This window comes from Bos javanicus, chromosome 17, assembly GCF_032452875.1.
Source record: "Bos javanicus breed banteng chromosome 17, ARS-OSU_banteng_1.0, whole genome shotgun sequence".
NCBI classification, from domain to species: Eukaryota; Metazoa; Chordata; class Mammalia; order Artiodactyla; family Bovidae; genus Bos; species Bos javanicus.
Genome location: NC_083884.1, coordinates 15,094,634 through 15,120,190, shown reverse-complemented (window position 1 = coordinate 15,120,190; position 25,557 = coordinate 15,094,634). Strand labels below are relative to the sequence as shown.

Sequence of the window (25,557 nt, the reverse complement as noted above, 5' to 3'; positions counted from 1 at the left end):
GCTGCAGCATGCGGGCTCTTGTCAATTGTAGCTCTCAGTTGGATCTAGTTCTCTGCCCAGGGATTGAGCCCGGGGGGGAGCCCCCTGCATTGGGAATGAGGAGTCTTAGCCACTGGACCACCAGGGAAGTCCCTGGTTTCTTACACGGAAATGAGTTATTTCAATCCCTTATTTGAAATAATGGAAAAAATTATTGGAACATTCCAAAGTAGTACATGATATACATACAGTTGACCCTCTAGATCTTTGGATTCCTCCACCAACATTGGGTAGGAAATATTCAGGAAAAAAATCTAGAAAGTTTCAAAAAGCAGCACTTGAATTTGCTGTATGATGGCAATGGCACCCCACTCCAGTACTCTTGCATGGAAAATCCCATGGACGGAGGAGCCTGGTAGGCTGCAGTCAGTGGGGTCGCTAAGAGTTGGACACAACTCAGCCACTTCACTTTCACTTTTCACTTTCATGCATTGGAGAAGGGAATGGCAACCCACTCCAGTGTTCTTGCCTGGAGAATCCCAGGGATGGTGGAGCCTGGTGGGCTGCCGTCTATGGGGTCGCACAGAGTCGGATACCACTGAAGTGATTAGCAGCAGCAGCAGCATCAACTATTTACATAGCATGTACATTGTATTAGGTCTTATAAGTAATCTAGAAATGATTTAAAGTATACAGAAAGATATGTCTAGGTTACATGCAAATACTATACCATTTTATACAAGGGACTTGAGCATCAGAAAATTTTGGTATGGGAGGGGTCCTGGAACCAATTCCCCAAGGATACGGAGGGATGACTGTATTACAATTTTACATTAAAAAGAATATGAATACACACACACACACATATACATACATACACACACATACATATGTTTAACTGAATCACTGTGCTATACACCTGAAACTAACACAACATTGTAAATAAATTGTTTTGTTGTTGTTTAGTGGCTAAGTTGTGTCCCACTCTTTGCAACCCTGTGGACTGTAGCCTGCCAGGCTCCTCTGTCCATGGGATTTTCCAGGCAAGAATACTGGAGTGGGTTGCCATTTCCTTCTCTATACTTCAACTTTTAAAAAATAACTTTAACAGGAGTGGAGGAAGTGGTAAATTATCTAGCAGTTAACTATGAAAGAGTGAACCAGTCTCTGCCATGCTAATTTGAAATACTTTGACTCAGTATACAGACACACTGCTTGTGGTAAAAGTGGAAAACAAATTTAGTGATTTATTTTCATATGGATGGCTTGTGGTAAAACCCGAGTTCACATAAAAATTGCTTTGCTTTATTAGCTGCCATAAAAATTACACTCACTTGTATTCTAACATTTAAGAAAACAATGAGCCTCCTGGGTTGTTCTTTCTCTCTCAGTCCTCCTTATGGTTATCCCTTTGATCGTTTCACAAGACAACATCTTTACAACATCTTTCACATCTCTGGCTAGCTGCCTCTTTAAGGAAGACTTCTCCCCTAGTATCTGACCTAGTTCCACCCTTATTATTCTTCCAATTTCTCCCAGGGTACATTTATCACAATCTGTACTTGGGTTGACCCCTGTTAACTATCTTATGCCACCACAGAAATGTCACCGCTCTGAGTGCAGGGACCTTTATTTGTCACCACCCCAGCACCTAATTTCCTACTACAACTGTATAACATTTTCAAACTCAAGAGGAACTCCTGATTATGAATGTTGTATTAACAAGAACACGCCTGAGGTTATTTTTTCCAGAAAAGTTTGGCCCTTTTATCTGATTATTTACAGTACGTTCCAAAATCTGTCTGGGGGCTTTGTTTCTCATAAATACATTGGAAAAGATATTTCTCTTATAGGATCGTGTTAATCTCAGGACCAGGTATCACAGTCATTGTAAAACACACACAAGAAAACAAATAGAATTAGGACATGGTTTCCCTATTCTGGTCCAACACCCCAAGGGTTGATTTTAAATAAAAGCCAAGGCAAGTGGAAGAAACTGGCAACAAATGGAGGGAGTGTAAGGCTTCAAAATGCCCCAGAGATAGATTCAACTGAATCCTTTGGGTCCACTAAGCGCTCCCACCACTCAGGCAAGGCTGCTCCGGGGACCAGCACACACCAGTCCGGGAGGGTCTCCTTCTGACCTCCCCTGCAGGCTGGTCGCCTTGGCGCGCTTCCAGCGACCTCGCCCTCCTGGTCTCTGCCCTTCAGTCTTGCGGGCAGAAACCCCGGGATCGCAGACTCTCCAGGTCGCGCGGTCTTCCTCCAGGCTGTTTCGCTTTCCACGCTGTCAAGTACCCGCCCCCCCTCTTCCCCGCCCCCAACTCCCGATCTCCTGCACAGTACAAACTCCGAGCTGACACTCGGCTGAGCCAAGATGGCAATCCACAGACTTGAACCTTCGAATGTTCCTCGGTCGCCCGGGAACCCGAGATGGCGCGGCGTTACCCTCGGCGAGGCTTCGCCGCCTTCCTTGGCGACCATCCCGCTGGGGGCTCCGGGATCCACGGCCGCCGGGGGCGCCGAGGACCCCTCTCCAGCGTCCCGAACTACAGATCCCAGGGTGCCTCTCGGACTCCCGCGCCCTCCCTCGCTCGCTCCCTCCCTCCGCGCGTCTCCTCCTCCCTGGCCCTTGTTGTTTTGGCTGGAAGCGCTCCGGCGGAGTTTCAGAGAAAGTCTGGGCAGAAACCGGAGCCGGCCCGAACGTGGGAAGGGGAGGAGGAAAGAGAGGAAGAGGGAGCCGGGAGGCCGGGAGAGGGAGGGATCGGGGCCGGGGGCCGGGCCGCCCAGAACCTGCCGCGCGCCCTGGGGTGGGGGAGGCGGCGCAGGAGCAGCGCTAGGGGACGGGACGGTGGGCTTGGTCCCCGCAGCCGAGCAGCCTAGCGCCTCGTTCTTCTGCCGCCCTCTGCTTTCTCTCTCCCGCGGCGGCTGCCAGCGCGGACCCACCCTTCGGCGGGACCTGCACTCTGCCCAGCGACGCCGAGCCGGCGGCTCCCTCCGTGGCCCGGGACCAGCCCTGCGCCCGCTGACCACGGGACCCTCGCGGCTTTCCCTTTCCTCGCCGCGGTCCGGGCGCCTCGGGGAAGTGACCCACCCTCCCTCCAGAAGGAGGAAGGAGGGGATAGCGCCAAGCGCAGCGAAACCTACAGCTGGCCAGTCGGAGTGGGCACTGCGCGGGGGCATTGTGTGTGTATGAGCGTGTGAGACTGTGTGCGCGCGTGCAGCGTCGTGTCTGTCTCGGAGTGCGCTCTGGGAGGTCCCGTCCCGAGGGGGCGGAGCGCAGGGGGCCGAGGCTCGGGCTCCGCGCCGGGGCAGAGTCCCGTGGAGCCCGAGCGCAGAGGCGGCGGCCGGGCGGGTGCACTGAAGGGAGGCCTGGGCATCTTCGGCCCGGCCGCGGCCCCTGCCCCGAGGTGTCGGCCTCGGCGGCTGTGCCCGCTTCTACTCACGTCCGCGGACCTGCCTGCGGGGAAGAAACTCGAACGCCAAAAGCCAGAGCGCCGCGGAGCCGGCCCGCCCCGTCCGCCTGGGGTGCGCCGCGGGAGAGCGAGGTCCCAGCAGCTGCACGGCCGTCCGGCGTCGAAGGTGTCGGGAGCGCGCCGGGCCCAGAGCCCGAAAGGCGCGCACCATGAGCGGCGGCGAAGTGGTCTGCTCGGGATGGCTCCGCAAGTCCCCCCCGGAGAAAAAGTTGAAGCGTTATGTAAGTAGAGCTCGGCCGCCGTTACCCTCCCCGGGCGGCTCGCGTGCCGACTGCTCCTTCTCTTTAGTCCCCATCCCTTCCCTGTAGGCCCCTTCCCCGGCAGGCTGGGGACCCAGGCTGGACACTCATGCCCGGGCCTCCGCTTGGCCAGGCATCTTCCTTTCTCCAGATTGCACACTGGAGAAATTTCTTTCTCCATCGGCCCTTAGGAAGGCCTGGTATGGACAGCTGAGCGCCTGCTGCGTGTTTTTATTGTTCCTTTTAGCAGGGGCGAGGGGGAGAGCATTCTCCTTTCGTTAGACCTGCACCGAATTCTCAGGGGCTGCTGTGTAGTAAATTTCCCGCACTGGGAAAACCACGGAGGTATTAAAACTCATCAGCCCTCTCTTTGGTCCGCCCTCCCTCCCGCCTTCCCCACGGGATGGTTGCGGAAAGCGGACGGAAGACCTGGGAAGTTGGCGTTAGAGCCGAGCATCTCCAATCCGCTCCACGGAAAAGAAAAAAAAAAAGTTATTACGCGCCCTACCGTTTGCTTAGCGGGGTTCACACTTTCTCGGTTTTGAATCGAGGGACGTTGGAGTTTGGCCCGAGAACCTTGGCAGTTTGCTGCGAGAGGAGGGCTCTGGAGGGAGCCTGATGGCTGGTGTTCGGGCGCCTTGGACACGCTGTCAAACCCCGTGGGAGGGGACAGACGAGGCCAGTTAGGAGTTCTGTGTGTTAATGGTCCTTTCCCAGGCCACCAGAGTTGCTTCGTGGTATTTGTGTAATTGATACAAGATGCTGATTATGTGTTAAGCCGTTTTAGCCGTTAGGGGAAATATTCCTTGAAAGAACCAACGTTACTGCAGCGGAAGTCTGTGTCCTTTGGGGGGAGTCTGGGATCTTAGCCCCTTCTCCCCTACTGATTCTTCTGTCGCTGCCCCCTGCAAAGAAAAGAAATGACACCGTTGCCCTGGCTTATGGAGCAAATATTTGTCTAGTAAAGTATGTCTCAAAAGCACAATATGTGCCCCCTTAAATATAAATTTGCCAACGGGGAGAGTAATAATGGACCCTGTTTCTTGTGGAGGGATGTCTACACCCAATGCGAGAGCTCGAGGTAACCCTGTTACTCACTGTTTGCTTGCATAGAACGGAGTGAAATGCAATATTTAACTTCGCCCACAACTCACCAGTGAGTTTACTTGCTGCCAGAATTTGCTATAGGCAAGTAGTTCTCCTTTAAGGATTTGATGCCACAAATCCTAAAGGATGTTCTTCGGAGATATTTAAAATTCTTCCAAATCCCCTCTCTCCATCTATCACAGTTTGCCCAAGTATTCTGGTAAATATGGTAACTTTATTCTAAAATTTGGGGCGAGAGGCAGTGTGTTTTTCAGCTGGGAGTTCTGTGTGTATGTGTTGGATATATGTGGGGAGAGGGTGTGGTTTGATGTATTTGTTTTGAGAAGGTACAGTTTAGGAAATGATTGATTCTTGAGGAAACTAAAGAACACTACATTAGCTGGAATAGGTAGTGGTAATAGAGATTTAATGCGTTCTTTCACATGTTTGGTCTATGGCTCTCTCAAAAGGTGCCACACTAGGGACCATAAAATTAAAAAACAAAAAAACCCAGTAGGAAAAAACCCTTGTCTCTTGGGCTTGCAATTTAATGTACTACAAAAAAAGAGCCCCAACAATTACATCTTAACTGGGACCAAGAAAATAGAAATTCTCAATTTAAGAATTTTAATATTTCATCTGATCATTACAACAGTTTTATGAGGCAGTTATTATCTGTTTTAACAAATGAGAACACAATCTACGGAACCAGAGTGTACCAGAAGCAGGATTTGAACCCAGATCTGTCTGCCTGCCTGGGCTTTAAAAGGTTAACGCCTCTTATCAAGTTTAAGTGGTGCTCAGGCTGGGTCATGTGGATAGGACCTTTCAGGTTATGACTTTCTGTGAGTCTGTGGATATAACATGCAAGGAAGAGTGGACTTCAGCAGTGCTGAAGAAATACAGGACAAGCATATGTAGAAAAGAAAGCTCAAGACAAGCGTATGTAGAAAAGGAAGCCAGATTCATGTCAATGTATGGCAAAACCCACCACAATATTGTAAAGTAATTAGCCTCCATTAAAATAAATTAATTAATTTAAAAGAAAGAAAAGGAAGCTAGCAACCCCACATGCTTTCTAATTGTGTGCCCAAGTTGAGCCCTGTGGCCATCTCATAGATGTTTTCAGGAGCAAGCACGTGTAGACTGAAATCATAGGATACTTCAGAGGAACAGTGGGCTTCCTCAATTGTTGTCGACTGAGGGCAGAATATACCTAACAGCTGAGAGAGGCAGGGCACTGGGGTTTTCTTTCCATACTAATCAGTCCATGGATACAGCCCAGGGAGACTGTGGAGAGGGTGGCTGCCAAAATTGAGGGGTCCAAGAGAGTTACTGGCGTCTTATCGGCTAAATTGAGGCTTGTCTTATATTTGCACTGTCAAGTTGATTGCCCAGAAGATTTTGACATTTCCAGATGATTGCTGTTTGGCTTGATATTCAGTATAGATAGTTTTGGCTAATACACCTTTACCCCTCAAAGATATAGGCATATATATATATATATATATACATGCATCTCCTCTGCTGGGTTTGGTTTTCATGTAAAATCTTTATTTTCTGGATGAAAGGAAACATTGTTGACCACCCAATAGGCAAAATGTTGCTTGATAATGGTTGTGAATGAACAAATTCTCTGTGATAAGATATCTTGACTTCCTGGTACCATAATCGCTAAACGAGACTTCAGGGAGTTTGGGCATTGATTTTGGGGGGGAACACTTGGCCCAGAGGACTTTGATAGTTGTCTCACTGTTTTCTAATATTTATAAGAGTAGTTCAAGCATTGATTAAGAGAGTCCATCAGGGCTTTTAAGTGGCAAAATATTGTTTTAGTTTTATCTCCAAAGTCATCTCAAGTTATGGCCCCAATGCATTCTACTTACAACTCCATTTTATGTTTGCTTTTTTTTTTTATTAGCAGCATTGTTTTTGCATACTAGTATGTTCACCTGCTATGGAAGTTTTTCTTAAATTTCCTAAGGAGTGTGACAGTGGCATAAAAGATAGGAAGAAAAAGACTAGTGAGCAGATTCTCCAGCTCTATGTTTAAAATAATTTTATTGGTTTGTTTATTTTTGGCTGTGCTGGGTCTTTGTTGCTGCAAGGGCTTTCTCTTCTTGAAGAGTGTTGGGGCAACTCCCCAGTTGTGGTGCGGGGGCTTCTTACTGTGATGGCTTCTCTTATTGCAGAACATGGGCTCTAGGGGCGCAGGCTTCAGTGGTTGCAGCACATCTGCTCGGTAGTTGAGACTCAGGCTCCAGAGCACAGGCTCAATAGTTGTGGTGCCCGGGCTTAGTTGTTCTGTGGTATTTGGGATCTTCCTGGATGAGGGATTGAACCTGTGTCTCCTACACTGATAGGTGGATTCTTGTCCACTGTGCCATCCAGGAATCCCTCTCCAGCCTTTTTGTCTCTCTTTTTCTTTCTATATTTGCAAAAGGGTAGGAACCTCTTGTATGTGCTTCATCCTCTATATTTTTTAAATATAGAATGGAAGTGAAGATTTTTCTGCTTTCTGTTAGTTTAGCTGCTGCTGTGTTGCTGTTTTTGTCCTGTGTTATATATTAAACAGCTGTTTTCTTCCTCTGCTAGGGACCTGCATAGAATCACATACAGATCAATGTCACCAAGGTTATAGAAACCAAGTAAAATCTTGATAGTATACACTCAACAGCGGCACTCAGATTTTTAAAGAGTTGTTTAAAGACAAATCAACCATTTGAACTAATGATGAATTTTCATCAGCAGTTCAAATTGTTGCTGAGATAAAAGGTAAGTCTTGAAAACAAAGGACTGCTTCAAGCCAGCTGGCCATCCCCCTGTCTCTGCAGGGGGAGCTTCCCTATGGCCCGCCTCAAGCCTGGACACCAAGTTTGGGCTCCTCCACAGCCCAGCTGTCCACCTTAGGCTGATGTGCGCTCTCAGTAAGAGAGCCTGCATCTGGGCCAGGGTGAGGTGGGCTGCTAGAGGCCAGCCAGCTGGGAAGCAGGACCTCAGCTGGTTCTTGGGTGTGTAATCTATACCCAGCCTGGAGTCCGCTCTTCAGCTGTCAGTTTGTAGGATGGTTTCTGTCTGGACATGTGGTTCTGGGAAGGGGCTTAGAAACAGAAATAGCATCTTCCTCTGGGTGGGCACCTGCCATCTTACATGGAAGAGAGAGGCATGGAGAATGCAAAATAGCAGCATCTCCTTGTTCAGGGACAACCGAGGAGCTGAGCTAAGGTCCCTGCTCAGAAGTGTCACCACAAAAAAGAGGACCGTGATGTCTGAAAGCTCTTCCTGCCCTTTTTTGGCAATCCCCAGTAGCAGTCAACCGATTCTGAAGTCTTTGCTTACAGTGACTGAAGGAGCATTATGGCTCTTTTGAAGGAAATTTTTTCCTGCAATCCTCACGTTAGTGAACATTCAGATTTTGAATGTTTTCTTTTTACCTTTTCTGGTAATGCAGGAAATTTATTTCTAGTAGCAAAGATCATCAACTATCAATTACATTAAGTCTTTATGAAAGTTGCTGTTGTTTAGTCTCTCAGTCGTGTCCGACTCTTCGTGACCCCATGGACCTAGCCCACCAGGCTCCTCTGTCCATGGGATTCTCTAGACAAGAATATTGGAGTGGGTTGCCATTTCCTTTTCCAGGGGATCTTCCTGACCCAGGGATCAAACCTGAGTCTCCTGCACTGGCAGACAGATTCTTCACTGCTGAGCCAGCAGGGAAGCCTTATGAAAGTTAATGATAGTTAATTCTTTGTTGTGCCTGGGATTAGTGATAAGAGTTGCCAGTTCCCTAAATCTGACTGTTGTCTCTTGGGATTCAAAATTACTCTTAGGAAGGTGTATCCATGTGGAGGGTAGTTTTAGAATTCTGTTTTTAATTTTTTTTAATTGATCATCTTTGAACAGATACAATAATGTGGCAAGAATTATGCTTGGATAATCTGGTTGACAGGAGACTTGGTTATTTCAGTGTGATTTGCCACAACAGGTCTGCTTAAAGAATATGAAAGAAATAAAATGACAAAGCGGTTTTAAGACTAAGAAAATTTCCGTATTTTGGAGAGGACATAAAAAGTATGTAGATAAAGTCCTGATGATTTTCAGGTTGAGGATGTCTAAGAGTAAGTGCTAGGACTCTCTGTTTTCTTATAGAGACTAACACACGAGAAGGGACACCTTTGCAGGTGGATTAATACTTTATTTTTGAAAGGTTTTGGGTAAATTGTGCTATGGTAAAAGGAACCCTTGACTGAGTGTCAGGACCCAGAATTCGCCAGAGTTTTGCCACTATTCACAAGACCTTTGGATCCTCGTGTGAACTTCTGATTCTCAGTTTCCTTATCTGTAAAATGGGGAAGGAGTGGGCAACACATCTTTCATTCTAAATTCTCTTAGCATCTAATGTTCCTTTTCTCAGATGTTTCCTTGGGAGGGAGGGGCAGATGCGGAGCTTCTCAATAGGCCTCCTTTTGGGGGGAAATAAATCTTAATTTCTTGTTCATCTTAAATGGTATATATATTGGAACTGCAGAAGCAGAATTCTTTGGGGACCCTCCAGCCCTTCCCTTAATGGAATGAAGGCTTAAACTGAGCCCAAGGCTGCCAAGTGCCTGAGGTGGGTGCTGTGTCTGTTCAGAGTGGAGGCTCACCAAGTGTCTGTTGAGTGAATTAATAAAGAGGTATCTCTGGAGCTTTTGTAAATCTGCCTTGTGTGGTATCCAGCAGAGGGAAAGGCCTAATCCCTTCCCGTAAGAAGTTTCTAATCTTTGTGAAGACAAGCTGTAAATGCATGTTCCTTTCAGTCGTTTTACAGGAGCTATGTTTATAAGGCCATATAGGATGAATTGTCAAGTGGTTGATACGGGCAGTAACTGCTTAAGAGTTCAGACTAGAGGGGAGGGAGGTGGAGCCAGTCAGGGAAGACCTCATAAGTGAATTTCAGGCTCTATTCTTGGAAGAATCCAGGTACTGCTGACAGAAATAGCAAAATCAGAAGGGAAGCCTGGCTTGACAGGAAGAACAGGGACTTAGTTTGGAGTGCAGACATCCCAGCGAGGAGGACGGAGCACCTCCGTTTCATGCGTGGAGTTTGGACGTCAGCTGTAACTTGCAGTGTGAGAAGTTTCAGTTTCTGCCGTGACCTCATGCTGCTGATGGGCTCCTGACCACCAGTGAATTTTCTATCCGAGGCTAGAAACAAACCCAAGAGCTCCACTTGTCCGTCACCTGAACTTATTAAAATTCCGAGGGACATGTGTTATTTAAGATTTCTTTATGTCTGTTTGGAACTAAATAATTCATGCTGGCAAGCATTTCGTTTACAACAGAGAGGGAGCATGTTCTGGTGGGAGGGAGAATAAAAGAGCCTTTGATTCATTTGCCTCAGGGTTCCCGCGGGAGGGCCCAGGCTGCCTTGGGCTAGCGTCTTATTTTGGACTTTGGAAGCCATCTTAGCTCAGCTGTGTGAGTGCCAGCCAGCGTTGGAGGAAAAGAGAATAACCCCATTGGATCACACGAACCCCCCTCCTGACTGTGGATGGAAGGGTTTCTCCCATTTCACATTCCTTGCATTAATATGGTGGCTCACTTCCCCCAAGTGAGAGCTCCATCTGAATCTGCCACTTGAACTTGGATTGAAGTCACAAGGCTTCAGTGCCTCTTGAATGTACAGGAAACTTATCGAGACCCAAGTCTCTTTCTGCTCCCCCTCTTAGGCAACAGGCATAAATAAAATCAGCATTCTTTTCTTCTTTAGCTTACTCTTGGGGAAAAGTGGCTCATTATATCATGGGTTTCCGCAATCCTTAAATAAGTAGCCTCTTCATTTGCCAACGCTGGGGGAGCCCTAATGCAGTGGAGATGAAGTTGCAGGCCTGTGGAGTTACTGGGGAAAGGCATTTTAGGAACTGGAAAACTTTCTCCCATTCTAGGCTTGTCTGTGTGAGCACCTCACCTCCTACAAGAATGCATTAACTGGAAAAGAATCTTGTATATTTTAAGCAATTCTTTTATTCATGGAAGCAAAATGCTCCCTTACTGAAAAATTCTCATTGCTGAACGCATATAAAGTAGAACCCAATAGCTTTGACCCTCCCACAGCCTGCTATTAAAAAAAAAAAAAAGTTAAGACTCTGCACACCGAAATGCATGCTTGGTCGTTATCTGCGTTACATTAGCCCTTGAAGCATTCTGATTACAACTTGGAGCTGCCAAGCCCTGTCCTGCAGTGTTATCTGGTACAAAAATTTTCCATGTGGTTGTTTTTAGCAGAGCTACTATATGCAAACTGCACGTGAAGATGTGAATTGCAAAGAAATAGAGCTTCTAGGAGGGGAAATGTGAGTGATCTTACATTTTTTTTTCCTACTCTTTAACTATTCTTTCTGTGTGTTTCGGAGATTTTAATCATATTTCCAAACTGAGTTTTATTTTTATACACTGGAAAGAATGCCAAATTTACCACGAGTTTTTCGTTTGGTGGTAGTTTTTTTTTCTCCCAGCTTTTTTCTTTGAATTCATACTTGGCCTAGGTAATTCCCTATGTGTTCAAAACAAAACAATGTCCTAAAAGGAAAAAAACAAATGGCTACATTGTTCCATGAATTAAAAACAATATACGGACAGTCCAAACATTTCTCTTCAATGTAAAACTCTTTAGTCATTTTTTTTAAGGAAGAAAAATACTAAACTTTGCTTTAACTATCCTGCTTCATTGTTTTTCTTTTCCCTTTTTATTTTCCTTTGTCTTGACTCATGTCGTTTAAATTTTTTGGAAAAGGTTTATACATAGTTCTTTAAGAATATCACATATGGAAAAAGAAAACATTAAAATTGCATTTTACTTTTCATCGTCTGGTTGGAAGCGAGGGGGATATTAATTAATAATAAGGGTTTGTAACTGACTTTCTTGTTGCTTGGTTAAATTGAATATTTGTTGCCTGGAGATATTTAGCTGATATATAAATAAGCAGGTAAATATAATTTTAGTTGAGGCTTGCTTTTGTGAAATACAGAATGCAGGGCAGTAGCATCAGGGCATGGAGAACTCTGTCTTTGTTGTCGTTTTTATTGCATTTGATATTCTGTAATTAGTATTTCATATTCAGTGTTTATCGTAATTAATCAGTTACGTTACCCGTTTCTATAGAACTTTATCTGCTAACTTTTTTAAGTGGGCACGTGGTGGAAAGCACTCTTTCCCCAGGAATCCCAACCCTCTTGCTCTCTTCCCCTCTGTTTCCACTTTTCCTCTGTAGTAGAAGCCTCGCCACCATCACCACAAAGTATTCAGGTCAAAATCCTTACACACATGTTCTTTTACCTTTTCTCTGAAATGGGGGGCATTATTTTTGTCCTGTTACGTGGTAATCAAGACAAGGAATCAGAGTGTTCCAGCCAGCAGATTGTTTTTCTCTCCCAAAATGCACTTTTTAGTTACTGCTGCTACTGCTGCTGCTAAGTCGCTTCAGTCGTGTCCGACTCAGTGCGACCCCATAGACGGCAACCCACCAGGCTCCCCCGTCCCTGGGATTCTCCAGGCAAGAACACTGGAGTGGGTTGCCATTTCCTTCTCCAATGCGTGAAAGTGAAAAGTGAAAGTGAAGTCACTCAGTCGTGTCCGACTCTTCGAGACCCCATGGACTGCAGCCTACCAGGCTCCTCCGTCCGTGGGGTTTTCCAGGCAAGAATACTGGAGTGGGGTGTTACTACTGTTGGGTAATGCAGTTAGGCTACTTTCTGACTAGCTGGACTCCTCCCTGAAATGACTACCTAGTTAAAGAATTAAGTACCTGCTGTGCTTTCTCACCCCAGTCCTCACACATTCCCATCGGTGCCTAAGCCAGAGTCATTGTAGCCAAGATGAAAGTGCTTCTGATTGGGGATGACTGCCTGATTTGGACGAAAGACATGCTTTAATCTTTGTCTCTTAGAGGAGAGACACTTGGTAAAATGCTACCTCAGATGTTTTGAATTCCATTGGTGTTACCTAGACCTTGACGAAGAAGGCTCTTAGGCTAGGGAAGTAGTACTTGAAGTGGTCTTCTCTGGTAGCTCAGATGGTAAAGAATCAGCCAGCAATGTAGGAGATCCAGGTCTGATCACTGGCTCAGGAAGATCCCCTGGAGAAGGGAATGGCAACCCACTCCAGTATTCTTGCCTGGAGAATTCTATGGAGAGAGGAACACAGTCCATGGGGTCGCACAGAGTAGGACACGACTGAGCAACTAACACACACACACACACACACACACACACACACACACCCCTACCTACCTACCTACCTGGAGAATTCTATGGAGAGAGGAACACAGTCCATGGGGTCGCACAGAGTAGGACACGACTGAGCAACTAACACACACACACACACACACACACACACACACCCCTACCTACCTACCTACCTGGAGAATTCTATGGAGAGAGGAACACAGTCCATGGGGTCGCACAGAGTAGGACACGACTGAGCAACTAACACACACAAACACACACACACACACACACACACACACCCCTACCTACCTACCTACCTACCTTCTGGCAAGGTTATAATTGACCCCAAAGTTGTGTAGGAGGACTGGATTTTACAAGTTCTCCCTGACGATTTCAGATTTATGGTTGAAGTGTTGGGGAAAGGTAAAAGGAAATACTGAGCAAGTAAGAATGTGGAATATTTGAGAAGTTCATCTGTTCCTGGTGATGCTGTTGTGCTTGCGTGCTCAGTCGTGTCTGACTTTCGGGACCCCATGGATTGTAGCCCACTAGGCTCCGCTGTCCGTGGGATTTTCCAGGCAAGAAAATGAGTGACCATTTCCTACACCAGGGATCTTCCCAACCCAGGGATTGAATCCTGGTGTCCTGCATCTTCTGCATTGACAAAGTGAAGTCACTCAGTCATGTCCGACTCTTTGCGACCCCATGGACTGTAGCCTACCAGGTTCCTCTGTCCGTGGGATTCTCCAGACAAGGGTACTGGAGTGGGTTGCCATTTCCTTCTCCAGGGGATCTTCCCAACCCAGGGATCGAACCCGGGTCTCCCACGTTGCAGGCAGATGCTTTACCATCTGAGCCACCAGGGAAGCCACTGAGCCACCTGGGAAGCTGGTGATGCTGTTACATAAAACCAAAGCCATTTGAGTAATCTTCCCAGGGCATCTAGGTCATTTACCTCTGAACAAAAGTGCATGAAATTAAATTCATGCTATAGAACAGTGTTCTTTCTTCCTTCTCTTCATTTAAGCAGTGAAATAGTCCAAATGGGAAAAGCATACCTGGTGTATTTATAGTTTTAGCATATTTTTTTCTGGATGATTTTCATAACCATAGTCTACACAGTAGAAGATGTGTACACATGATCTATTTACAAAGAAAATTATGGCTTCATCTATCATTCTTTGGTGTTTGTAGTAGGATATTAATTTCCAGAGGACAAAGATGGCATTTGTTCTCTGCATCTGAAGTGCACAGTGTGGTACCTGGCACAGTCTTTTGAATAGCATGACCGATTGATTGTCAAAATTTTAAGCCTGAAATTATAAATCATCTAGTTCAATGTTTCTCAACCTTTTCTAGCCTATTTTTCTATCATGTGTTATTTGAGTGTCCAGTGGTTTTTAATCCAGCTTTATTTTCTATGATTTGCATTACAGAAACAATCTGCTGTATCGAGTATCTTTCCCAATTACACTTATCTCCTTCTTCCCTAGCGGAGAGTTCAGCCTCCTCTTACAGGAATTGGCCTCCGGGAGACTTCATCGATTTGTCCAAGGTCATACAAGTTAACCAGCTGTTCTGGCAGGGCCAGATCTCTTACTTCAGAGGTCAGGCCCTGCAGTCCTTGGTGGAATGCTGGCTGAGAATAAGGCCTTGGGAGGAATTCAGGAGAGGCCTAAGAGCGCACTGCCTCCACCTTATAGGAGTCCACGTGCTGCTGGGGACATAGAAGGCGCTGGGTAACGCAGATCATGCTACGGTCAGTGATGTGTGGTACCAGGCTCTAGAAGAATTCAGCCAAGGGAGGTGAGTTCAAGGACTCAAGGAAGGTTTTATGAAGGGGTCGAGAGATTTCGCCGGGACCGTAAAAGGTGGATTCGGTTTTCAAAGACAGGGCTAGGGTGAGACTCCTTCTGTTCCTCCCTTTCCCAGCTGGACTCCCAGGTGGGTTGTGCCCACTTGACCGCGGCCTCTTCCTTATCTGCCGCTCGTCTCGTAGTGGATTACAGCCCTGGTCTTTTTCATCCCTTCTTATCTAACTGATTCCCACCAAGGTCCCCCGTGGTTGTCCAGTCTAGCAGAACTAGATCTGAACATTTTATTTTTATTTATTTACTTACTGGCTGCTCTGGGTCTTGGTTGCTGCACTCAGGCTTTCTCTGGTTGTGTGAGCAGGGGCTACTCTTCATTGTGGAGCACAGGCTTCTCATTGTGGTGGCTTCTCTTGTTGCAGAGCACGGGCTCCGGGGCTTCGGGAGTTGCGGTATGCAAGCTCAGTAGTTGTGGCACGTGGGCTGGGTTGCCCCTCGGCGTGTGGCATCTTCCTGGAGCAGGGACTGAACTCGTGTCCCCTGAATTGGCAGATGGATTCTCAACCACTGGGCCACCAGGGAAGTCCGATCTGAACTTAACTCTTATTTTTCATGGCACTCTTGACTCCACTGTTGGAGATGGTCAGTCTGTCTTCTCAAAGTATGTTCTTCCCTGTGCCTTCCTGATGTCAGGCTCTGGTTTCTGGAAGTGTTGGTGCTCCTAAGGGTTCTAGTGCCAGCTAGCCCTGGCTGATCTCTTCTCTCATGTCATGCTGTTAATAGTTCTTCATCCATTGGGAGTTCATGAACCTTTTTGAAAATTTGGTAATAGCTCTATGTTCTTCATTTTCACAGAATTCTTTTTTTTTTTTTCCTGCCTGACTTGTGCCCACATCACGGTGGTGGTTCAGTATTTTTTTTTAATGACGTATAGTTGATTTACAGGTTTGTTACTTTCCAGCAAAGTGATTCAGTTATATATATTGAATGTATATATACTTTTTCAAATTATTTCCCATTATAGGTTATTACAAGATATTAAGTATCATTGCACATACTATACAGTAGGTTCTTGTTGGTTATCTGTTTTATATATAGTAGTTTCCATAAAAATTGATGCTTTCGAATTGTGGTGCTGGAGAAGACTCTTGAGAGTCCCTTGGACAGCAAGGAGGTCAATCTTAAAGGAAATCAATCCTGAATATTCATTGGAAGGACTGATACTGAAGCTGAAGCTCCAGTATTTTGGCCACCTGAGGTGAAGAGCCCACTCACTGGAAAAGACACTGATGCTGGGAAAGATTGAAGGTGGGAGGAGAAGGGGACGACACAGGATGAGATGGTTGGGTGGCATCACTGACTCAATGGACATGAGTTTGAGCAAACTCTAGGAGGCAGTGATGGAAGGGAGGCCTGGCGTGCTGCAGTCCGTGGGGTCACAGAGAGTCGGACACGACTTAGCAACTGAACAGAAGTGTCCCTAGAATTCTTCCAAACTGACACACAAACCTTATTGTCTTCTTGCACGTTTCCTAACCTTTTTAAGTCCATCTGTGGATCTTAAAGTCCAGTGAAATGCCCCTGAATTATGTGCTGATAATTCAGAGGTAGAATTGCAGCCCATTTCTCACTCCTCATCCCTGGCTCTGACGGGTGAGTAGATCCCTAACTGCTTCGACCCCCACAGCAACGCAGAGCCGTGCTCACCATCCTCTCCCTAAATCTGTCCTCTCGTCCTCCTGCTGTTCCTTCTCTCTACGTCAGTCACGCCACCTTCCCTGCAATCCTCCTCTCCCCTCCAGCTTAAACCAGATGGTTTTCTTTGTTCTCTCCTTCTCCACACCCAGTGACCAAATCCTGTCTGTTTTATCTTCCAAAGATCTCTTGACTTCTTGACCTATGTGTTGCCTAAGCTGTCTTTTGGCCTTTCTGTGGGATTTTTACAATAGCCAGTCCACTGCCTGGCTCCATCCTTCCTGAGTTGCTTCAGTCGTGTCTGACTCTTTGCGACCCCATGGGCTGAGGCCTGCCAGGCTCCTCTATCCATGGAATTCTCCAGGTAAGAATACTGGAGGGGTTGCCATGCTCTCCTTTAGGGGACCTTCCCAATCCAAGATTCAAACCCATGTCTTCTGCATCTCCTGCATTGCAAGTATATTCTTTACCACTGAGCCACTGAGGAAGCCCATCTATACCAATGCATAGGTATTAATATAGTGATATCTATTGGCATATAGATATTTGTTGTTTAGTCACTAAGTCATGTCTGGCTCTTTGCAACCCCACGGACTGTAAACTTCCAGGCTCCTCTGCCTAGGGAATTCTCCAGGCAAGAATACTGGAGTAGGTTGCTATCTCCTTCTCCAGGGGATCTTCCCGGCCCAGGGATCAAATCTGTGCCTCTTACATCTCCTGCATTGGCAGGTGGGTTCTTTGCTACTAGTGCCACCTGGGAAGCCCATCCTTGTGTCACACTGTCTTCTTCAGGGCAGCCAGCACAGCCTTTCTGAAACCCAGATCTGATAGTCCCAGTTTGAGCCTGCCCTGCAGGGTTCCTTTGCTGCGAGGAAGGCTCAAACCCCCTGTCTCTCAGCTGGCAGGGCTTTCTGTGACGTGGGCCCTGCAGGCACTTCTTCCTCTCTCATGCGTTCCGCTTCAGTTGTCCTGAACTTCCAGGTCCCCACTTGGCCTCGTGATCTGTCTCTCTGTCCTACACCTGCACTGTGTGCTTCTCTCCGCCAGGAATTCCTGGCCCCACCCTCTCTGCCTCCACTCCCAGGCTACCCCTGGAGCCTCCCCTGAACTCCCCCCCACCAGCATCAGTCATCCATGTAGACCCTGTGGACCCAGAGTATCTGTTTTGTTCTCCGTTCATGCTTGGTCATTCCTGCAGCACAGCACCCATCACCACAGATTGCACTTGTTTATTTAATTCCTTGTTTCTCATTTAGAGGCCAGGTTCCACGTCATTATTCATGAGCCCCTGGTACTTTTGCCCTTGTGGGTTCCCTTCCCGCCCCCCCCCAAAAAAAAGAATAAAAATTTTATTTTGCAATCATGTCCAGATAAAGATGAATATATTACAAGGTGGATTTATTAGTAGGTAGCTGTTAGGGAGCTGACTGTGGCTCAGAACATGAACTCCTTATTGCCAAATTCAGACTTAAGTTGAAGAAAGTAGGGAAAACCACTAGACCATTCAGGTATGACCTAAATCAAATTCCTTATGATTATACAGTGGAAGTGCAAAATAAATTTAAAGGACTAGATCTGATACATAGAGCACCTGATGAACTATGGATGGAGATTTGTGACATTGTACAGGAGACAGGGATCAAGACCATCCCCATGGAAAAGAAATGCAAAAAAGCAAAATGGCTATGTGGGGATGCCTTACAAATAGCTGTGAAAAGAAGAGAAGTAAAAAGCAAAGGAGAAAAGGAAAGATATAAGCATCTGAATGTAGAGTTCCAAAGAATAGCAAGGAGAGATAAGAAAGCCTTCCTCAGCGATCAATGCAAAGAAATAGAGGAAAACAACAGGATGGGAAAGACTAGAGATCTCTTCAAGAAAAGTAGAGATACCAAGGGAACATTTCATGCAAAGATGGGCTTGATAAAGGACAGAAATGGTATGGACCTAACAGAAGCAGAAGATATTAAGAAGAGGTGGTAAGAATACACAGAAGAACTGTACAAAAAGATCTTCATGACTAAGATAATCACAGTGATGTGATCACTCACCTAGAGCCAGACATCCTGGAATGTGAAGTCGAGTGGGCCTTAGAAAGCATCACTACAAACAAAGCTAGTGGAGGTGATGGAATTCCAGTTGAGCTTTTTCAAATCCTGGAAGATGATGCTGTGAAAGTGCTGCACTCAATATGCCAGCAAATTTGGAAAACTCAGCAGTGGCCACAGGACTGGAAAAGGTCAGTTTTCATTCCAGTTCCAAAGAAAGGCAATGCCAAAGAGTGCTCAAACTACCGCACAATTGCACTCATCTCACACACTAGTAAAGTAATGCTCAAAATTCTCCAAGCCAGGCTTCAGTAATACGTGAACCGTGAACTTCCAGATGTTCAAGCTGGTTTTAGAAAAGGCAGAGGAACCAGAGATCAAATTGCCAACATCCGCTGGATCATTGAAAAAGCAAGAGAGTTCCAGGAAAACATCTATTGCTGCTTTATCGACTATGCCAAGGCCTTTGACTGTGTGGATCACAATAAACTGTGGAAAATTCTGAAAGAGGTGGGAATACCAGACCACCTGATCTGCCTCTTGAGAAACCTATATGCAGGTCAGGAAGCAACAGTTAGAACTGGACATGGAACAACAGACTGGCTCCAAATAGGAAAAGGAGTACGTCAAGGCTGTATATTGTCACCCTGCTTATTTAACTTATATGCAGAGTACATCATGAGAAATGCTGGACTAGAAGAAGCACAAGCTGGAATCAAGATTGCCAGGAGAAATATTAATAACCTCAGACATGCAGATGGCACCACGCTTATGGCAGAAAGTGAAGAGGAATTTAAAAGCCTCTTGATGAAAGTGAAAGAGGAGAGTGAAAAAGTTGGCTTAAAGCTCAACATTCAGAAAATGAAGATCATGGCATCTGGTCCCATCACTTCATGGGAAATAGATGGGGAAACAGTGGAAACAGTGCCAGACTTTATTTTTTGTGCTCCAAAATCACTGAAGATGGTGATTGCAGCCATGAAATTAAAAGATGCTTACTCCTTGGAAGGAAAGTTAGGACCAACCTAGATAGCATATTCAAAAGCAGAAACATTACTTTGATAACAAAGGTCCATCTAGTCAAGGCTATGGTTTTTCCAGTGGTCATGTATGGATGTGAAAGTTGGACTCTGAAGAAAGCTGAGCGCTGAAGAATTGATGCTTTTGAACTGTGGTGTTGGAGAAGACTCTTGAGAGTCCCTTGGACTGCAAGGAGATCTAGCCAGTCCATTCTGAAGATCAGTCCTGGGTGTTCTTTGGAAGGAATGATGCTAAAGCTGAAACTCCAATACTTTGGCCACCTCATGCTAAGAGTTGACTCATTGGATAAGACTCTGATGCTGGGAGGGATTGGGAGCAGGAGGAGAAGGGGACGACAGAGGATGAGATGGCTGGATGGCATCACCGACTTGATGGACATGAGTTTGGGTGAACTCCGGGAGTTGGTGATGGACAGGGAGGCCTGGTGTGCTGCAATTCATGGGGTCGCAAAGAGTCAGACATGACTGAGCAACTGAACTGAACTGAACTGAGCTGTTATTCTTATGATGTTCATTTTTTTATTCTGATTTTTTTTTAAAAAATCCTATTAAGACACTTTTCATGGGCTCCTTAAAGTCTTATGGGCTCTAACACTTGGTGACCTGTGCCTGATGGATACCTTGGCTTTGTTAAGCGAACAGAAATCCTCTGGTGATAGAGTAGACAGCTGATTGATTGTGACTAGGACAGGCGAGAAGCCCCCTCAGTTATTTTCTGATGTGGCATGTTTGTGGTGGTTTGAATAGCTCCCTAATGTATTACGATTGTGTATTATAGTCCCTGATAATGGAAAAATATATTTTAAAAACTAGATTTGTGAACTTAAGAGGCATATATGCGTGTATGTATGTGTGAGTTATTTAACTTATATGTAGAGTCTAGGTTGGTCATAGCTTTTGAGGAAAAAAAGCTAGACACTGTATTAAAAAGCAGAGACAGTACTTTGCCAGCAAAGGTCTATCTAGTCAAAGCTATGGTTTTTCCAGTGGTCATGTATGGAATGGATGTGAGAGTTGGACCATAAAGAAAGCTGAGCACTGAAGAATTGATGCTTTTGAACTGTGGTGTTGGAGAAGACTTTTGAGAGTCCCTTGGACTGCAAGGAGATCAAACCAGTCAATCCTAAAGGAAATCAGTCTGAATATTCATTGGAGGGACTGATGCTGAAGCTGAAACTCCAATCTTTTGGCCACCTGATGTGAAGAATGGACTCGTTGGAAAAGACCCTGATGCTGGGAAAGATTGAAGGCAGGAGAAGGGGCCGACAGAGGATGAGATGGTTGGATGCCATCACCAACTCAATGGAGATGAGTTTGAACAAGCTCCGGGAGTTGGTGATGAACAGGGAAGCCTGGCATGCTGCAGTCCATGGGGTCGCAAAGAGTCGGACACGACTGAACTGATTGTGTGTGTGTGTGTTAGTGTTAGTTGCTCAGTTGTGTCCAACTCTTTGTGACCCCATTGACTGTAGCCCTCCAGGCTGCTCTGACCATGGAATTTTCTAAGCAAGAATACTGGAGTGGGTTGCCACTTCCTTTTCCAGGGAATCTTCCTGACCCAGTGATTGAACCTGGGTCTCCTGTGTTGTAGACTGATTCTTTACCATCTGAGCCACCAGAGAAGATCATGTATGTATATTTGAAAGCAAAAATCATGAGATATTTATTATGTCAAAAATCTGGTCCTCAAGCTACTTCACTAATATGCACAGTTCCCCATGATGTGTCTGTGTACAGCAATGACTTTTAGTACCAGTGGGATGGTGATTTTGCCCCACTGGGAACATTTGGCAATTTCTGGAGGAGATGTTTTTTGGTTGTCACCACTGGGGGTGCTACTGGTGGGTGGTAGGTTGAGGCTATAGGGTATGGTATGTGTGCTCAGTCATGTTCTACTGTTGCGACCCTGTGGACTGTAGCCCACCAGGCTCCTCTGTCCATGGGATTTCCAGGCAAGAATACTCGTGTGGGTTGCCATTTCCCCCTCCAAGGGAATCTTCCCAACCCAGGGACCGAACCCAGACCTCCTGTGTCTCCTGCATTGGCAGGTGGATTCTTTACCTCTGAGCCACCTGGGAAGCCCTGGTTGAGGGAGAGATGCGGCTAAACATCCGGCAGTGCATGGGACAGCCATTGCAACCAAGCATGCCCCACCCCCAGATATCAACAGGGCTGACGTTGGGAAACACTCATGTAGAGGAATCCTTCATAAAACCTGGTTCCGACAACTGTGTAATTCATTTGCTTTATTTCCCCATATTTCCTTTAAAAGCCACAATTCAGATGCAGGACTGTGTTGCAGCCCTGGACACAGGCACTTCCTTTTCTGGCTTTAATAAGATTGACAAACAGCGATTTAGACAGCTGAGCTATAGAACCCCCAGAGTTTGGGTCTGTGCAGCCCTGTCATAAGGGTGCCAGTGAGAGACATAATTCTTTCTCCCATGATACATGGTCTATTATCATTTATATCATTCCCCCAAATACAGGTTTGTTTGTTTTTTTCTTTCTGTGCTGATCCTAGCTGGAATATAACCAATTGTTGTCTGGGTGGGGAGGGGGATGCTGAGTCATTTATTCATGCTTTTTATTACCTCTTGGCTTGAATATCACCCTTCATTGTTCACAAGCCGCTCAGCTTGTTTACTTTTTATAAATTACATGTAATCAGTCCCCTTGCCGGTCTGGCTACTATAATTGGCAGCAGCCACAGAGCAGGGCTGACGAGCCTGCATTTGTGCTGATGTCTCAGTTAGTTCAGTCTCCACACTTCCTTGCTGCTTCCATCTGTGTTTCGAAAGGAAGGTGATCAGAACTACCACACTGTTCTGTCTTCTCGGCTGGCTGCTCTGATGGCACTTGTTCATATAGTCCCGTAGAGTCCCTGTGTCCTTTGGTGCAGGAAGAATCAAGGGTTTGGGGGCAGTGGTCCTCAGGCTTTCGTATGTAGACCAATCACCAGGGTGACTTCTGAAATAAAAATTCTGCAGCCCTACCCCTCTTTTGAAACTTTTCATAAATCTCAGTAGGGGCCCAGAAGACTGCATTTTCTGATTCAAATCCCTGCTGATTCTGATGTAGGTGGTCTTTTAACTTACACTCAGAGAAATGCTGAGTTAGCATGGAGAAAAAAAATGCGAGAAGAAAGAAAAGCCCATGGAAGTAAACGTGAATAGAGAGTGGGATAGACAGGCAAGAATCAAAACTCAGAAAGGAACTTCTACCTGTTATCTGTGAGATGAGGGCAATACGCTTGATGCTTTTTAAAAATGTGTTTAAAAAAATAAATAAGAAAAAACATATGTGCTTAGTGTTTTCCTGCAGTGATTTTGATCAAATTCTTCTCGATGACAAAAGTGAAAGGGAATTTTTTGAAAGGTTAGAATATGAGAAGGTACCTAACCATCGCCAAGAAACTCAAAGATGTTACGAAATCAAGGAAGCTATTGTGTATGTAGGTATCGATTGGAAAAAGAATGTACATTCCTGAATTGAGTTTTCTGAATGGCTTAGAGACAGAGAGGAGAGGTGACAGAGGATTAACTGCTTGCCAGAAGTTCTGGTTTTTCTGGTTATTGGATCTGAAAGCATATTATTAATACACAGTCCAGATTTCCTGGGATAGTTCTAATTTCAGATATTTTTTCCCATTGTCGTTATAGTACATGTCTGGTTTGCCCTAATTTTTGATTAGTTGAGACATGGTTGGTTTGTAAAAGGGCCTTAAAATAGTTCTGCTTGACTATAGTTTTGTTTTCAAATTTCTGTCTGTCTCTCTCTCTCCCTGTGTGTAATGTATATGTTCTATTTCTTTGAACCTAAACTTGACTGTCATCAGCTTTTGTTAAATCCTTCCTGCCTCTGCTCTAACCATCTCTTCATCAAGATGTTCTTCTTTGCGTTTACTTTACTCTAACCAGTTCTATGTCAAAGTGCTCATGTTTCCACTGTGGGAACCCAGAGTGTACTGCAGTCTTTTCACCACCCTCAGCTGGCTGACCTTTCCTCCTTCCTTTCTTTCCCCCCAACCTCCTCACTCTCTTCCTTCCCTTCCTTTCCTTACTCAGGAACCCTTCAGTCTCTTAGCTACTCTACTCTGTCCATCTGCCCACAAGATCTTAGAGAATCTTCCCATCTGCTTTGTAAGTGTTTAGTATCATTATTGTTATTAAATGAAGTGTCTACCACACCCTTTCATTGCACTGAGAGTTCAAGTTCAAGTACGTTGAGTTAGTAGATCACTTTGTTCCCGAAGTGAATAGAAGGACTGTGGCTGGCTGGTGGTGGGGTCCTGGAACCAGCTTCTCCCAAGAAAAGCTAGACTACTGTGACGTCTGTCCTGCATGAAGAATTGAAGGCTGGGCTCCCGACTTGTTCTTTTTATGCCAGGTGACCTTACTGTCTTGCTTTTCTGAGTTTTAAATCCATATACTTGGAAGACCTCTTTTCTTAGGAGTCTCTTGATATGTCTAGTTATTTTTTCTAGAATTTATTCTAATCCATATGTTGTTTAACACAGTGGTAGATGTTTCCAATGAATATTTAAATTTGCTGAAAACAAGTATAAATGCTCTTAGGGAGAACCACAACATTAAGTAGTCATCCAAGTGCAGTGTAAAAATATATATAGCTTATAAATTTTCAGTGGGAGTCTTTTAACTTAAAATTTTCTGGTTTTGGTTCAGCATATAGGAAAAAAATTATAAACTATTTATTAAAAAGTTATGAAATATTAGCAGAAGTTGTAAAATATTAGATAAGTAGAGGTATTGCCCTTTGCTTAAGTTACTAAAGGGAGATGTCTTTTTCAGAATTAAATAAGACATTATTAAACTGAATATACATATTTAACTTCTAATGCTTTTATATTTGAATAGAAAATGCTTAGATTAACTTAAAATTCATGGATGTTGGTAATTTGTCTCTGTGTTTTAAGATATGATTTTTATTTAGTGCTCAGTTCAGTTCAGTCACTCAGGTATATTTAAAAGTTTAGTGTCTTCTTACTGATTTTAGTGATTCTTAAACAACTAAAAGATAAATCTTTTATGATAGGTTTTATGTACACTAAATATTTTAGCAAGTGTGACTTATTCCTAAGCTAGAGAAATGGTTGTATGTTGAGAAACCCATGTTCTTATTAACTAAGGGATGTTGGAACATGGATATGGAAGTATTTTTAATGTTTCAGATAAAGCTCTCAACTTGCAAACATTCCTGTTTATAGAGACTCTATTGTGTTTCTAAACCATAATTTTCCAAAGCAGAACAAAATTTCATAACTTTGAGATCTTTATTGAAATACTTAAGGAGAAGAAATGACTCATGGATGGTAACTTTAAGAAAAGTAGTGAAAGGAGAAAAACCTAACTACTCATCCCATTCTCAGTGAGAAAAATGAGGACCTAGGGAATTGAGGCCAAGGAAATAGCCCAGGTTGAAGGCCAGTTGTTTCAGCAGGCAGAGGAAATCATGGACACAGACTTCCTGACAGCCAGCCCAGGGCCAACCCCAAGCAGTGACATCTGCATCTTCAGTGCGCTATTGCACTTTCCAAAATTCGAGCATTTTAGCTGCCCTGGAGAGCTGTGACTATGATAGGTTCAGCCTAGTTTCTTACTTTTTTTTTTTTTTTAATTGTAAAAAAATCCCCACATGACATAAAATTTACCCTCTTACTAAATTTTAAGTGCGCTGTGCAGTAATGGTAAGTGTATTGACATGGTCGTGCCACCCCAAGTCTCTTTTTGCTTCTCTGTCTTGCCTCTGGAGTCTTGAAAACATCTGAAGGGCCTTTAGACCCGCACTGTTTGGGAAGGCCTGCACCTCATCTGCGTTTGTGCCTTCCTTGCACGTGTGTGCTCAGTCATGCCAACTCCTTGTGACCCCGTGGACTGTAGTCTTCCAGGCTCCTCTGTCTATGGGATTTTTCAGGCAAGAGTACTGGCATGCCTGTGTGCTAAGTCACTTCAGTCACG

At 45.1% G+C, this 25,557-nt stretch overlaps 1 protein-coding gene across 4 annotated transcripts in view; it reads left to right on the top strand.

Moving 5' to 3' along the window:
* The first annotated feature begins 3,593 nt into the window (after positions 1–3,593).
* Positions 3,594–25,557, top strand: part of GAB1 (GRB2 associated binding protein 1) — a 127,384-nt gene continuing 105,420 nt past the window's right edge. For 3 of the 4 annotated variants that reach the window (XM_061384107.1, XM_061384105.1, XM_061384103.1), the window contains exon 1: positions 3,594–3,676. In XM_061384107.1, the coding sequence (XP_061240091.1) occupies positions 3,605–3,676 (72 nt within the window). In that variant the 5' untranslated portion in view covers positions 3,594–3,604. Of the gene's footprint in view, positions 3,677–11,044; positions 11,116–25,557 lie in introns of all 4 variants that reach the window. The other variant, XM_061384108.1, reaches the window with a different exon arrangement.